Genomic DNA, 15650 nt, shown 5'->3' with positions numbered 1-15650 from the left:
GTGACAATGGGTCACCCTACTACTGTCTAAATGAGTGACAGTGAACTCACATCGACAAAATCTTGTTGCGATGTTTTTCTGACCATTTTATTTTGCAGTTGCTTCTGCCATTTTTCTAATCCCTTTTGGCAATCTGGAGAGTCATTCCGTAGCTCGACTATCGAAAATTCGTATCGGTTCGAAGATTGTTTGATTTCCGTAACTTCAATAATCACTATTGTTGCAAACAAAAACCTTTTTTTTTGCTTTCCGTAACTCTAAATGTTTTCGGTTATCGTTTTTGCGAAAATAGTTTTGATAATTACGGAATGCCCTCCTGATTATAATAATAGGTAAACAATTCTCATGAAATTACTGACTGATAATGACCTTAAAAATTCATACCTATTCTATTCTCTATGGCGTAAGATATGGAAAATCCTTCGCTTCATTTAATTTGTGTGAGCACCTGGGCGTATACGTACTATTTTTTTCTCAAACAAAGATGAATTTTAATAAAAAGGTATGCTGAACTGCGACCTATAAGGTCAAGGTGCTCCTAATTTTGCTGCAAGCTTTTCTCTTAACTAATATCTCCAAATTTATAACTTTGAGGTATTTGTTAAATAATAAAGTTTATTCTAATATTTTAGTTAAAAGTGAGAAAGAATAAAAAAAAGCCATGTTTCTGCAATATTTATATTAGCTCAAAAAGAATTCTAACATTTGGTAATTAATATCATTGATATTTTCAACTTTCATCCATAAATGTTACTATATTATTAATGTTAACAAAGACTTCTTGACTTAAGTCCTTAGGATCAAGCTAATTTTTACAGGTTATTTGGCTCCATATAATCCGAAGGAGTTAAGTCAACAGAATTTTTTCAAGAACTTCCAATTTCTAGTCAAGAGTCTAGGGATAGTAAGAAAGACTTGATGATTGATGATGTTTTTACATCATATTTCTGAAATAAAAACAATTTCGCTTAGCTACCTTTTCTTACTTAACCCCTTAGTACCCGACACCAAAGAAATGTAAATCTTCATCTGATTACTAACTAAGCATGTATTTAGAATCATATTGTTATGGCTTGTGATTAAATTTATAAGACATACTTTATTTAATTAAATGTTGCATGTGCATCAGGGCGTATACGCAATATTTTTTTTTTTAACTCTTGACAATCTAATTCCAAGTAAAGCGGGGACAAATAATGTAAAATTGAGAATATTACAAATAAAAAAAACTGTTGCTTTAGCTTCATCTGAGATAAGCCGGATTTCATTTCTTAATATCCTTTATTTGTTCAATTCTTCTGCTGATCTGTGGAATTGAAGCTATTGAATATTATCTCCCAGGAGTATCTAAACGTTATTCGTTGTTGTACTCTAGAGTCATCTTTTTCTTCAGCAGCAAAATAGTGGAATTTAAATTCGCTATTCACGGACTCTCAAGATTTTTTTTCAATGATTGCAAATCCCAATCTTCTCTACTGATTCCTCAGATATTTCTTTTGTCCCTACTTTTTGGAAAGACAATTCAGATTTCACAGTTCCTCGACGTGATAGATTCCACGTTCTTGCTAGTTTCCCTTTCGTTTATCCAATTAAACAACAAAGAGGCTAAAATATGCATTTTGCACATAATTTTAATTTTCTAAGTGACTTGGTTGTGATTATTAAAATTATTATTAAAATTGAATCCAAAAGCTACTTTTGTAAATTTACCTGTACCTGTGCTCAAAAAAATAATCTGGATTTTCTGTCTCAAAAAAAGAATAATTTTAATTAAAGTTTTAAAATCATAGAAAAAAAACTATTTTCTCTGACTAAAAAATTTAACAAACAATAGATTTTTTAAAAAGCAATGGACGACCCAGATAATCTTGATAATCTTAAAAAAGAATTGGAAACTGATTTTCATAAAATTTCTCTCCACGAAATCTGTCAACGTTTTCAAACCGATCCAATCCAGGGTCTTTCCCAAGCTAGAGCACTAGAACTGCTTGAACGTGATGGCCCAAATGCCTTGACACCACCCAAACCTATTCCTGAATGGAAGAAATTCATAAAACATATGTGTGGTGGATTTGCTGTTGTCTTATGGATAGGTGCTACTTTATGTGTTTTAGCCTATTTCATCCAAGCTCATCAAACAAACGATCCAGATGAAGATAATCTTGTTCTAGCTGCGGCATTAGTAATAGTCGTTTCCGTCACTGGTATCTTCTCTTATATCCAAGAATCAAAAAGTTCAAAAATTATGGATTCCTTCAAAAAACTCATTCCACCAGCTGCTATTGTCATTCGTGAAGGTAAAAAATCTGTTGTTCATGTTTCAGATGTAGTTTTGGGCGATGTGGTTGAGGTGAAATTTGGCGATCGAATTCCAGCTGATATTCGAATAATCGAAGCTAGTAATTTCAAAGTCGATAACTCTTCGTTAACTGGTGAATCTGAACCAGTTACACGATCAGCTGAATTAACACATGAAAATCCCTTGGAAACAAAGAATTTGGCATTCTTTTCTACAAATGCTGTCGAAGGAACTGCCAAAGGTATTGTCATTAATCGTGGTAATCAGACTGTCGTTGGTCGGATTGCTGGATTGGCTTCTAAGTTGACTGTGGGAGCATCTCCTATTGCCAAAGAAATTGAACATTTTACATTTTTGATAACCATTGTCGCTATGACTTTGGGAATTTTATTTTTTGTCATAACAATTGCTATTGGCTATCGATTTTTGGAATCTGTTGTCGTCATGATGACCATTATTATTGCAAATGTTCCCGAAGGTCTTTTGGCCACCGTGACTGTTTGTCTAACTTTGACTGCAAAACGATTGGCTGCGAAGAATTGTTTGGTCAAGAATTTGGAAGCTGTTGAAACTCTAGGCTCCACTTCGACTATTTGTTCGGATAAAACCGGTACTCTGACTCAGAATCGAATGACAGTCTCTCACATGTGGTATGACAATGAGATTATCAATGCCGATACTACAGAAGATCAAACTGGAGATCAGTATGATAAGAAGCAGGCTTCATTTAAAGCTTTGTCAAGAGTGGCAGTTCTTTGTAATCGAGCTGAGTTTGCTATAAATCAAGATGATATCCCAGTTATGCGAAGAAAAGTCAATGGAGATGCTTCCGAGGCGGCTTTGTTGAAGTGTATGGAGTTGGAATTGGGTAATATCATGGATATCCGCAGGAGGAATCCAAAAGTTGGTGAGATTCCCTTTAATTCGACTAACAAATACCAAGTATCGATTCATGAAACTGAAGATCCTAATGATTTGAGGTTTTTATTGGTCATGAAGGGTGCCCCAGAGCAGATTTTGAAACGTTGTTCGACAATTTTGTTGCATGACGAAGAGCAACCACTTGACGAAGAAATAACGAAGGCTTTTAATGAAGCATATTTCGAATTGGGAAGCATGGGTGAACGTGTTTTGGGTTTTTGTGATTTAATGCTTCCATCTGGGGAGTATCCTCCTGAATATACCTTCAATACAGAAAATATAAATTTCCCAGTGGAGAATCTTCGATTTGTTGGTCTGATTTCGATGATTGATCCTCCTCGAGCTACTGTACCTTATGCCGTAGAACAATGTCGTTGTGCTGGAATCAAAGTTATCATGGTCACAGGTGATCACCCGATCACTGCTAAAGCTATTGCTCGAGATGTTGGGATAATCTCGAGAGATAGTGAAACAGTTGAAGATATAGCTCTTCGATTGAACATTGCTGTCCATGAAGTCAATCCATTGGATGCTAAAGCTGCTGTTGTACATGGTTCCGATTTGAAACATCTCTCTTCCCAGCAGATTGATGATATCTTGAGATATCACTCGGAAATAGTTTTTGCCAGAACCTCGCCTCAACAAAAACTTATCATTGTTGAAGGCTGCCAACGAATGGGTGCAATAGTGGCAGTAACTGGTGATGGGGTGAATGATTCTCCAGCTTTGAAAAAAGCCGATATAGGAATTGCTATGGGAATAACTGGTTCGGATGTCTCGAAAGATGCAGCTGATATGATTTTACTTGATGACAATTTTGCATCGATTGTCACCGGAGTCGAAGAGGGTCGATTGATATTTGATAATTTGAAAAAATCCATTGCCTACACTTTGACATCAAACATTCCTGAGATGTCTCCATTTTTGATTTATATTCTGGGAGGGATTCCCCTTCCATTGACAACAATTTCAATTCTTTGTATTGATTTGGGAACAGATTTACTCCCGGCAATTTCATTGGCTTATGAAAAAGCTGAAACTGATATTATGAATCGAAAGCCTAGAAATGCTTTAACTGATAAATTAGTCAACTCAAGGTTGATTCTTATGGCTTATGGTCAAGTTGGATCTATTCAAGCTGCTGCTGGATTTTGTTCTTACTTTATTGTCATGGCTGAGAATGGATTTCTACCATCCAGACTTTTTGGTATTCGTGCCAAATGGAATTCAAAAGCTATTAATGATTTGCCAGACTCTTATGGTCAAGAATGGACTTATTGTGAGAGGAAAATTCTTGAAAATAATTGTAATACTGCATTTTTTGTGGCAATTGTTGTTGTGCAATGGTTTGATTTGATTATTTGTAAAACACGTCGATTATCTATTGTTCAGCAGGGGATGAGAAATTGTGTTTTGAATTTTTCTCTTATCTTGGAAACTGCAATAACATTGTTTTTATGCTATGGTCCTGGAATGCAGGATAGTTTGAAAATGTATCCAATCAAGTTGAGATGGTGGCTGCCTGGAATTCCATTTAGTTTGTTGTTATTTTTCTATGACGAAGGAAGGAGGTATTTGTTGAGAAGAAATCCAGGTGGATGGGTTGAAAGGGAGACATATTATTAAAGACATTTTTAAATATTTATTGATTGTAACATAAAAGTTTATAATTTTTTGTTTGTTGCAATTTTGTTTTAAATTAAATTAAAAAATTAAATCGGAAAAGTTCTTTTTTTTATGCTATTTATTTCAGATCGCTTTTCAAACTTTCTTTGGTTAGACTTCTGGTGTCTGGGTTTTCTTCCGAATAAAAAGTTTGAATCATTTTGCTGTGCCAAACCATAGTGAGAGCAATTTCCTACGAAATTTATATATTTTCTTAATTAAATTAATGCTATCAACATTATTTTAGCTTATAGTTCTCTAAACAAGACCTTCTAGTTAGTTCAGTACGAGAACACTTATTCCTATTTGTCGTTCAGTTATCCCAGTAGGAGAAACTGACTGTTTGGGGGAACAGACCCTTTATTGACGTTTCGAAACTGCCAGCTTGAATATAAAACTCTATATAGAAACTTTTCTTTTCCTTCGCCATTCTGCAATTCACTTAAGGAAAACGACTGTACTCTACTATTGTACTCTTTCTTCGGGTTTCGATACCCCGATTTGAAACTGTTCTAATCGGTCGAATTTTTGGGAATTTCTAATCTGGATTATGTAGAACTAAAGGTTTTCATATTTAACTTTGAGATAAACTAATTTTGAAACTTATTTCGAAATCAGTACACCGAAATGAAGCTTAGGAGATATTACAAGGCAAGCCAGGGGGTACATTCTATAAAAAACGAAACGAAAACGATCGTTAGTTTTTGAAAAACGAAAGAAAATTTGTGACAGATACAGAACAAATTCTTTCGTTTTTCAAGTTGTATGAATCAAACCTTTCGCACACACGAAAACGTTTGTTCGTTTTCGCCATACAGAATCTCACCCCAGGCCTTGAACTTTGGCAGTAGCACGGAAGAAAGATCTTTTCTAAGAAGTAGTTTTGAAAATGTTTTGTCGACTGGAGACTCTTTTCATAGAATTAAAGGTGTTTTTCGGAAATCTAGTTTTTCAAATCCAAGTATTTTTGCTCCTATGGGAAGGATTTTGAATATCAGTGGCCTCGTTATATTCAACACTTTCGACTATTATTGACCAATAATGTCGATTTTCTTTTTACTTGCGATGTATGTAGCTATTAAAGAGCAATTTTAGGATTCGGTAAAAAAAATCGAACTCGAGAAAAGTGGTTCCCGCAGTTCTGTCGGTTTTCTTTTTAAAATTTCGCTTTTAAGTGTTTAAACTTTTTTTTAAATGGCATAGGTATAGGTACCTTCCAACTTTATTTTTTTTAAAGATTCGAAAGATTTTCAAAGTACAATTTTAAAAGTTCAAATGACCTTAACTCCAATTTTCAATATTTTGTTTCTTGTTGTTGATTTTCAAAGTTCTTTTCTAAAAATTCCTTTTTTTTTTGTAGTCAAAATCATTTAAAATGGTGTTTATGTAATTATAAAAGGATATTTTCATAGTTTTACCCCATTTATATTTGCATTTTATTTGAAAATCATATGTAATGTAATTTTTTGTTTTTACCTTTCCAGATTTCAAACATCACGCTCTGGCCGATTAACCCTTCATACAGATATACGTCTATTGATCTCACGTCGCACCGATTGCGATACGGCAGCGGCCCACGCCAAAGGGGTACTTGAAGCACCCAACGATCTGACCACCGACACAGTGATGCCCAATCACCCGAAATACAGCGCCCGTCAGGAGAATCCAAATAAAATTTAGTAGTTGCTAAATTTAATTAAAATGCATTCGCAGCATTATTTATTTATTATTTATAACAGTCTTAAAGTGCGTATGAATCACTTGCGTAGGTTTAGTTAGTGCAAATTTTTTGTTTGTTTTTTTTTTATAATTATTATTATTATTTTTTTCAATTTCTCTATACTCATTTTTTTTTTAATTTTAATTTTTTTTTAAATTTTAAAAATCTTTGCTAAACAAAAATTAATTTTGTTTAGATTTCTAAATTTATTTTATTTAATTATTCTTTTTTTTTATTTTCATCCATTTGACAAGAAATAATCAAAAAATATTTTATTACGTTGAAGAGTCTACTCTCCAACTTACATTTTTGGATTTAATGTTTTTCTTTTTTTTTTGATTATTTTGATTTTTACATTTTTTTTATATATTTTAATATTATAATTTATTTTATTTGTTTAAACAAAATTTGGTATATTAATATTTTATATCAGTCAAAAAATTAGCCACACTTTTGTATGAAAAAGAAACAACTTGTGGTGGTAACAAAAAATATCTAAGCTCACATCTCGGTGTAATCATTTTTTTGTTTTGTTTGAAAATTAGCACATTATCAAGAAGAAGGAGAAGGAATTGTTAGAAAGTGATAGTAGGCGAGCTCATATCGATCATTTTTTTTTTATTTTGAATTTGTTTGAGTGATGTTGTATTTTTTTAGCCAACTTATATTTAGTTTGAAAGAAAAAACAAAAAAATTATGTATTTTTGTTTATCATTTTTTTGTTAAATAATTTTCAAATTCGAATAGATCTTAATTTGTTTGTTGGCTATATAAATAATAATTGATTAAATTGAAAAAAAAAATCGAGAAGTGTGTTCAAATGAGCAAAGTATGTGTGATAATATTTAGAAAGCTTTTATTGTAATATTTTTTTTTTTATTTAAGTAATATTTTAGAATTAAAAAAAATCATATACCTATATAATATATATATTTTTAAGAAGAGAAATTATTATTATTGAAAAAAAAAACAAAAATAAGATTACAAACAAATTATTGTGATTAAATTTCCACATTATAGAAAAAAAAGCAAATATTTAAGTTAGTTTTATTTAAAAAAAAAAAATAATAATCATTATAAGACATTATTTCTTTTTAAACAACATTAGAATCTATTTTTTTTTTTTCATTTGTTAATTTTTGGGCAATGCAAATATTATAGAATTTTTTTTCTTCCATTTGTCTCCCTAATTCTAAAATATATGTATAAAATTTTAACAGAAAATTCTTAGTATCGAATAGAATCATCGATTACTGTGACAAAAATAATAAATTTGTTGATAGAAAACAAACACTATTTTTTTGTGGAAATAAATATTTGCTAATATATTCAAAACCTATACATATTTGTTTTGTAATTTGTAGAGAAACTCTAATTCAAGAAAGTAAATTTAAAAAAAAATTGCATAATAGGATCTTTTTAATTTAAAAAAACAAAGAAGTTGTTCTTGGTAGTCCATACTGTAAAAGTTTAAAAGAATGAGAGTAGAATGAATAAGTGTATTATAGCTGTAGCAAAAGAAAACCACTTATAGTTTTTTTTTGGATGATGCCTTTAACAAAAATCCCATATTAGTGTACCCTAGCAATTTTTAAAACACTTATTTAGAATAGGGGTTAAAGTTTAGGATTTTTTTTCTGCAAAGTATAAATCACAAAAATGGTCCAAAAAATATTCATTATTAATGAATAAACTGAAGAAGAAAACTGAAAGGACTTACTTAAATCAGAAAAGTTCAGTTTGGACAGGGTTGGCAGTAATTTTATATCGGTCCAATTTTACTTCATTAAGCATTACTGAATTTTCTGTATCCATAAGAAATTTCAATTAAGGTATTATAAGGGTTCTTTAAACATACCTGAAGTCAGACAATTTTTGAATGAAATCAAAAAATTAATTTCAGCTACTGTTTTAGTTAAATGACGAAAACTTATGGTTTTGTGTACAAGTACATACAACTCTTTGACGACTCAAGTTTTTACAACGTAGTTTTTATACGATTTTAACTTCGTTATAAAAAAAACATTGACATTTTTCTTTAGGAGTATATTAAAAATGGGAAAAGTAAACATAAAGAATTATTCTTAAATAGCGTGTACAATTGATGTGGTTCACCTTTTACAAAATAACAGGAAAATTGATTGCTGGGTCTATTTTGTTAAAAAAAAAAATGAGAACGAGACAAAAAAAAATCCCAAAACTTGACGATAAAAATCACTTTTGTCAGTAGTTTGTTTCCGTTCAAAGATTTAATCGCTAAGGTGAATTCCTTATATTTTGGAAAATTGCATTAAATAAATTTTTATGGGTCAACAAATGGCCGTATATAATCAACCGTGAAATAATTTGTCTGTCCTGAACTTTTCACAGTTAGAGACAACAAAATGAAACCGCTGATCGATTGGAAATAAAAAAAAATAAATTTCAAAATTTAATTGCCTGATAAAAAAATTGATATGTCAATCATATCTAAAAATCAATTGTAGAAAATTATTGAGAATTGAAAAATTTGATAAATTGAAAAAGTGGATTGGACATCAAATTGAAAGTAGTTTGTTCTATTCATTTTGAATTTTCAAATCCAAAACATAAGCTCTCATTGAACAGCATAATTAATTTTGCTAAAACTTCACTTTTCGATTGGTCTCAAAGTTACATTACATATGTATGTATATTAAAAATACAAAATAAACCACTTAAGGTTTCAGAAAAATTTTTGGAATTTCTAAACAAACTGTATAGCTTTGTACATTTATTTAGGCCTTTATGCAAAATTTAATGCAGCTTGAAAATATATCTAAAAATTAAGTGAAAACTATCTATTAGGGAACAGAAGAGATCAAATTAGAATGATTACATTTTATTGATTTCAAATAAATTTTTAATTGAAATATAAAAAAATTACATTATCAACACTAGCTGCAATTAATTTGCTACAGTAATATGTCTAGTTAAGTTAAAAATACATAACAATTGAAAAAATGAACCCAACTGGAGTTCATAAAAATTGTACACAAATAACCTTTATTCCCTTCTAATGACTTTTTTAATACAATTGACATCGGATCTTATTCGTTAAATGGGATTTTATTAAATAATAGAGTTTAATGTAAAAAATGATTTTCTGTCCCTAATTTGACGTCGAATGGCAATGCATCCTTAAAGATTTCTGATTTGAAATTAATTTGAAAAATACAACTACATTTGTTTTATAGATTTTTAATTATTTTGATTTTATTTTACCCACTTTACCCTCGTTAGGCTACCAAAAAGTATGAAAAAATAATAAAATTAATTATGTATCTCTACAAAAACTAAATAAAAAACAAATTAACATTAAAAAATAAGCAATAAAATGTAGTATGATTCTAAGAGTATAATGGCAAAATGATAATGATGTGGAGCATGTCTGTGATACGATATGAGCGTCGCTTGCTAGTGATTATAATTTTATTTAATTTTTTTCTTTTCATATATCCAAACTGATTATAACAAATAATAAAAAAAAAAAACTATTCTCTATACTATTGATTCAAAACAAAAAGAAATAGAAAAAATTTTCTGTTAACCCACACCAAAATATTTCTCTCTGTAAGAAAAACAATATAAAATAAAATAATTAAAATATACAACAAATTCAACTTAAACATAAATAAATTCCTCGTTGTCTTTTCTTTAAAACAAAAAATAAAAAATCAAGTAAACTTTAGATTTAAGGTTTCAGTTTTGTTTCGGATTTTAAACAAACACACAAAAAAGAAGAACAAAATAAAAATATATAAACACACTATTTTGTGCAAATAAAGAAGAAAAAATAATAATAATAATAATAATAAAAATAAAGAAAAACGAAATAAAACAATCAATGTATCTTGTGATTAAACGAAAATGAAAAACATTTTCAGAAAACAAAAATAAAAAACATATTAATTATAATTAAAATTAAAAAAAAAAAAAATAAAATACAAAACAAAATATCTCTTAAAATATTAACAAAAAACAAAATAGCTATAATTATTAAGAATAATATTATATAAAAATATATATATTTTATCACAAAACAAAATGTGAAAAGAAAAAAATTACAAACCACAAAAAAAAAAACAAAAAATTAAAAAATGTAATGTACTCAATTTTTTTTTTTGTCATGGTTTTTGTAGATTTAATGATTTTAATTTGTGAAAAAAATTAAACAAAACAAAAATTAAAACATACTAATCAAGAAAATACGATTGCGAACGAATCAATTATTTTTAAACAAAAATATTGAAACAGAAACAAAATTGAGAAAAAATAACATCAAAACTATATACAAATACACGTTACAGATTTTATTTTATTTCAAAAAAAAATTACAATTTGGAGTTTTTATTTATTTTGGTTGAATTTATTTTTCAGTTTTTGCTTTTCAGTTTGTAGTAAAATTTATGTTGACTTGTTGACGGAAGAACATTCTTCTCTGCAGTGTTGCCAGAGCCGGCTATTTATCGCCAAACAGGCTCATTGAACTTTTAACTCGCTCCTTAAAATTTTGATTTTCGATTTATCGGATTTTGGCTATTTTAATTTTGAACTTGGCGACATAAGGCTCCTTTAAAATCAAAGCATTTTACAGCAAAAATCCACCAAAAAGTGGACAGACAACCAAACATTTTTCATTTGATTTTCATTCAATTTAATTTTACGCCCGTAAATGAGCATGAAAACCAGAATACCTATATAAAAAAAAAATGAAAAAATAAATTATACTTGAAGTCTGACAAACAAAAGTTATTTGAAAATTTAAAAAAAAAAAAATATTTTAAATCTCATGCCACAAAATTTGTTTTGGGTTTTTTTGGACCATTTTTGAAAGCGGCTATTTTTGGGTCCAAGATTTTTCAAAATCGGCTCCTTGCCTCGAAAATATTCTGGCAACACTGCTTCTCTGCTCAAAAACTAAAAAAAAATTTCAAATAATTGGAATTACCGATAAAATTTTGCTATTGTATTGGTCGGAAATTACTACATCAACAGTATGTGTGAAAATTATGTATAGGCGAAAAAAGGCCTCAACGAATATTGAAAGATCTCAATATATGAAATGAAAAAGTCTTGCACAATGAAAAAAAAAAATAGAAGGAAGTTAAGTATTTTTAATATGGCTTATTGTTTTTGATAACCAGTGCAAGAGTTTTGTTGTTAGAGTCAAGAAGATCGAAGAAATTTTTACACAGTTCTGAAGGATTGTGTGAAATTTTTTTATTTCTTTTTAAGGATTCGTAAAAAAATATGAGTAAACGAAGTGTTATCATCCGGCAGTTCTTAGCTCAAACCTAAGTAAAAAAAATACACAAAAATTTGGAAAACGTATTTCGCCGTGTAGACTTTGCTTTACGATGAGTATTACTCCCATATTGCATTATCATCAAATGAGTTTTGATACAATATAATTTCAGGAACAGAGTTTACTCGATTATATCAAAGCAATTTTTTCTGGATCCCAGTTATACTATTTAGAACTCTTACTGGTCAGTAAGTTGCCCAAAAACAAATCTTAACCAACAGAAAAAAAAGCTTGGAAAAAATATTACGCATTCGCCACAGTGACCGTTTATAATATAACTAAAGATTGATACCACTGTAAGACAAATAAAGTGTTATGAGATGATTACTAGTTTACGTTTAAATGTTTCTGTTTTTATTCATACCTGCCTCATTTCATATTACTTGTAAGAAGAGGTTAGGAAGAAAAAATCAAATGAACTAGACATTTGTTTTAATGGATTTAATGAAAGGGTTAAATAATGAAAAATAAATTAATAATGTAAGGCTTAAGGGGTAATAATACCTCAATTGAATTTTATTTGACATTTTTTTTTTTTTGTTGAGTAAATCTAAGAAAAGCCAGTTTTAAGGTTCATTTTTATGATCAAAACTTTAAACGCGTTTTTTATCAAAACTATTTTTTTTTATTGAGCGAACAACTCCTACGTTTTGATGCCGATCGGGCTGAAATTTTGTGTGAAGTTTATTTAACAATATTATTCTCGACATTTTTTCGATATATTATTAGATTTTAAGATTTTATGGCACTTTTTCAACGACTTTTTCAAACAATGAAAAAAAGGAGTTTAAGATCAAACAAAATCATGCCATCATATTATCATTAAACATTTCAGGGAGGGGTTCAGGTTTTGCGGCAATATATTAAATATTTCTCGGTTTAAGTGTTCACTTAATTAGGATGTTTGTATGTAGGTATCTATATAGGAGAACAAATAGTATCTTGGTATGAAGAAGGGGGGCTGGTAACTATTTATTTATCTGACGGTTTTAAGTTTTAATCGCGGAGTTTTATTGCGGACGTTTCTTTTGAGATGAGCTTAAGTTCTAAAAATCAGTGTTTCCTCAAGCTCATTGAATCTGCTATGAATAATTCACTTCATTCTTCTTTATTGAAATTAAAAATAAACACAAATTCAATATTCAAATTGACTTCAAATGTATTAAATAACCATATCATTTTTTATGTAATTCCTGCAACAGAGTTTAATATTTCACTACGGTATTCTGTAACCGATTTCTAAACTTAGTTTGGTTATTTATTTATGAATAAATCTATTCGTCACGCGTTTAATTTCGGTTTTGTAGGTACAAGGAAAATTTGAAAACTCAAAGCAACTTTCACCAACAAATTGCTTCTTTTCAACAAAAAAAAAAGATAGGGACTGTTCTATGATTTCTTTAAATCATGCATTTTAGAGATTTCATCATCAAAACTTAAGTTTTTGACTTAAAACAAAGACAGTAAGATCTTACAAAAAAGATATATCTCATGTACTAGTTTCCTGCTGTACAAAAAATACATAAAATTGATGTATAACATTAAAAAAACATATTTGTTTAAAAAAAAATAATTGCGAGTATTAACAAACTCGTTGCAACGAACCAAAACAAACTAAACTTATACTAAAATTAAAATAAAAATTAATATAAAAAAAACTATAAGTGATACTGAACATTTAAAAACAAAAAATTAATTTCATTATTATATAACAACAAAATAAAATAAGTAAATTTAAGTAATAACATACAGTTTATTGTTAAATTTTAATTAGTTACTGTATAGTTATCACTGCCATCGAATAAATAACAAATAATACATTTAAATTTTAAAAAAATCCATTTAATATACATATTTAATAATAATTATACATCCCAATTCTAATATTTAAATTAATTGTTGTTGGTAAATATGTAAAATCAGTTTAGTTTTTATTTTTTTTTTCTTTATTGACTTTAATTTAAAATATAAGTAAAAAATATTATGTAGTTACTCTTAATTCATTACATCCAAAATAAATCAAATCATGTACATTTTTGTGTAAAAGGAAAACATAATTTATTTTCTTAAAATAAAACTCATAAACAACAAAAAACACACACAAAAACTGGATATTTGTGCGTAAATTTAAAATTGAATGTGATATTAAAAAAGAAAAAAAAAATATAAAACTAATTTAAATACTTTAAGAATAACAAGTAAAAAACAACAAAAAAAAGATATATAAAACAAATTTTAAAATACACCAAATCAATTAATATTTGATCAAAACAAACATTTTAAAAAACAACAAAATTAAAAACAAAATAAGAAATAAATGTTAACTGAAAAGAAAATCCACAAGAGAAATACTATTACTAAAATACGAGTATAACCAAAACTTCATATCTAAAAATGGGAATGCATAAAATCCTTGAAATAAAATTTTGAAAAACAAAAAAAAAAAAACATGAATTAATCTAATATTTATCTACTAAATTCAAAAATTAAAAAAAAAAATATGGTTTAAAAACAAAATTTCATTCGTAGTTCTTAGAGTCAAACTTATATATTTGAATGTGTGATATATTTTAGATGAAAAGCAATTTGTAAATAGGCTTTTTGAATTGTTGTTAAGTATAAATACAAAAAAAAAAGTATCGATAGTAGAATGAACAATGGATAAATCAGGTTAAACTGAAATAAATACAATTATTTTAAAAATATACATTTTGTTAAGTTTTATTTCAAAGATCAAACAAGTTACTTATGGACTTCCATGTTTATGGAATTTAGCTGTTAATAATACTTTTTGAACGTTGAAATGTTTATAAGTTTCAAAAATATCGTACATTTCTACTCCAAAATTGTTTCTACTTTCTCTTTTTGAAAACTAAAAAAAAATATACTTCTTCATTGATTTTTAAGTTTTTGTGTTTTTTTATTTTCATTGAGAAAACTAATACATGTCATATCGGCAAAATTAATTTTGAAAACTCTTCTTAAAAAAATATTATTATGGACAAAAATAATTTATCGACATCTTCGGACGAATTGAAAATGATGAAGAATTCTATTAAATTCAACGATGAAGTAGAAATATTTCATGTATCGGATACATGGAAAGTTAGTACGGTGCGGGGAAAGTTGAAAAGTGAAAATGAAAAGGTAATTTTTACTATCTTTATTTTTTAATGTAAAGTACATAATTCCTTATTTATTTTTGTTTTGGTTTTAGACAAATCAATTCAATTTAAGTTTATTGAGACTTTCTTTTTTTTTTAACATTTGATTTATAAAAGTAGTAAAACTTATACTAGGTTTTGTTGCTGACTTTGAATTGGTCTAGCTCATACATACAAATTTTTATAAAAAGATTTACATTATCTTTTGAAAAAATAGTAAATAACTTGACTAGTTACATATGTGTTTAAGTGTTGCTCAGGGCACTTTTCAGAATGTACATATTGTGATTGAGTACTTAAAACTAGATAAAAAAAAATTAACAAATTAACAAGAGGCAGATATCGACTCGTGCCAAAAAGGACACAAAAGTCCCCTCATTGACACGAGTCGATAAATGCATCATACCACAAAAGGTATTACATAAGTTTTTCATTATACATGGTATAGAGTTTAGTTTCATAAAATTTGTACATTGTTCATTTAGTTAAATAAAGCAAATAATTTAGAATTTTCATAAAGTTTAAAATTTGTACATTATTTAGAAAAAATTTTTG

At 28.2% G+C, this 15650-nt stretch overlaps 2 protein-coding genes across 3 annotated transcripts in view; both read left to right on the top strand.

Moving 5' to 3' along the window:
• LOC129907040 (protein Atossa) overlaps window positions 1-6591 on the top strand; it is a 37478-nt gene extending 30887 nt beyond the window's left edge. For both annotated transcript variants that reach the window (XM_055983083.1, XM_055983082.1), the window contains exon 6: window positions 6370-6591. In XM_055983083.1, the coding sequence (XP_055839058.1) occupies window positions 6370-6565 (196 nt within the window). In that variant the 3' untranslated portion in view covers window positions 6566-6591. The remainder of the gene's footprint in view (window positions 1-6369) is intronic.
• Window positions 1772-5456, top strand: LOC129907041 (sodium/potassium-transporting ATPase subunit alpha-like). The gene has a single exon (XM_055983084.1). It carries the CDS (start codon window positions 1850-1852, stop codon window positions 4844-4846), a length of 2997 nt encoding a protein of 998 aa, XP_055839059.1. The 5' UTR covers window positions 1772-1849; the 3' UTR covers window positions 4847-5456.
• Window positions 6592-15650: the final 9059 nt, after the last annotated feature.

Source organism: Episyrphus balteatus, chromosome 1 (assembly GCF_945859705.1).
Source record: "Episyrphus balteatus chromosome 1, idEpiBalt1.1, whole genome shotgun sequence".
In the NCBI taxonomy this organism is placed as follows: domain Eukaryota; kingdom Metazoa; phylum Arthropoda; class Insecta; order Diptera; family Syrphidae; genus Episyrphus; species Episyrphus balteatus.
This window is presented reverse-complemented; position numbering and strand designations above follow the sequence as displayed.

Coding starts and splice junctions, on each gene's coding strand:
- LOC129907041 (XM_055983084.1), top strand. CDS start 1,850: ATGGACGACCCAGATAATCTTGATAATCTTAAAAAAGAATTGGAAACT.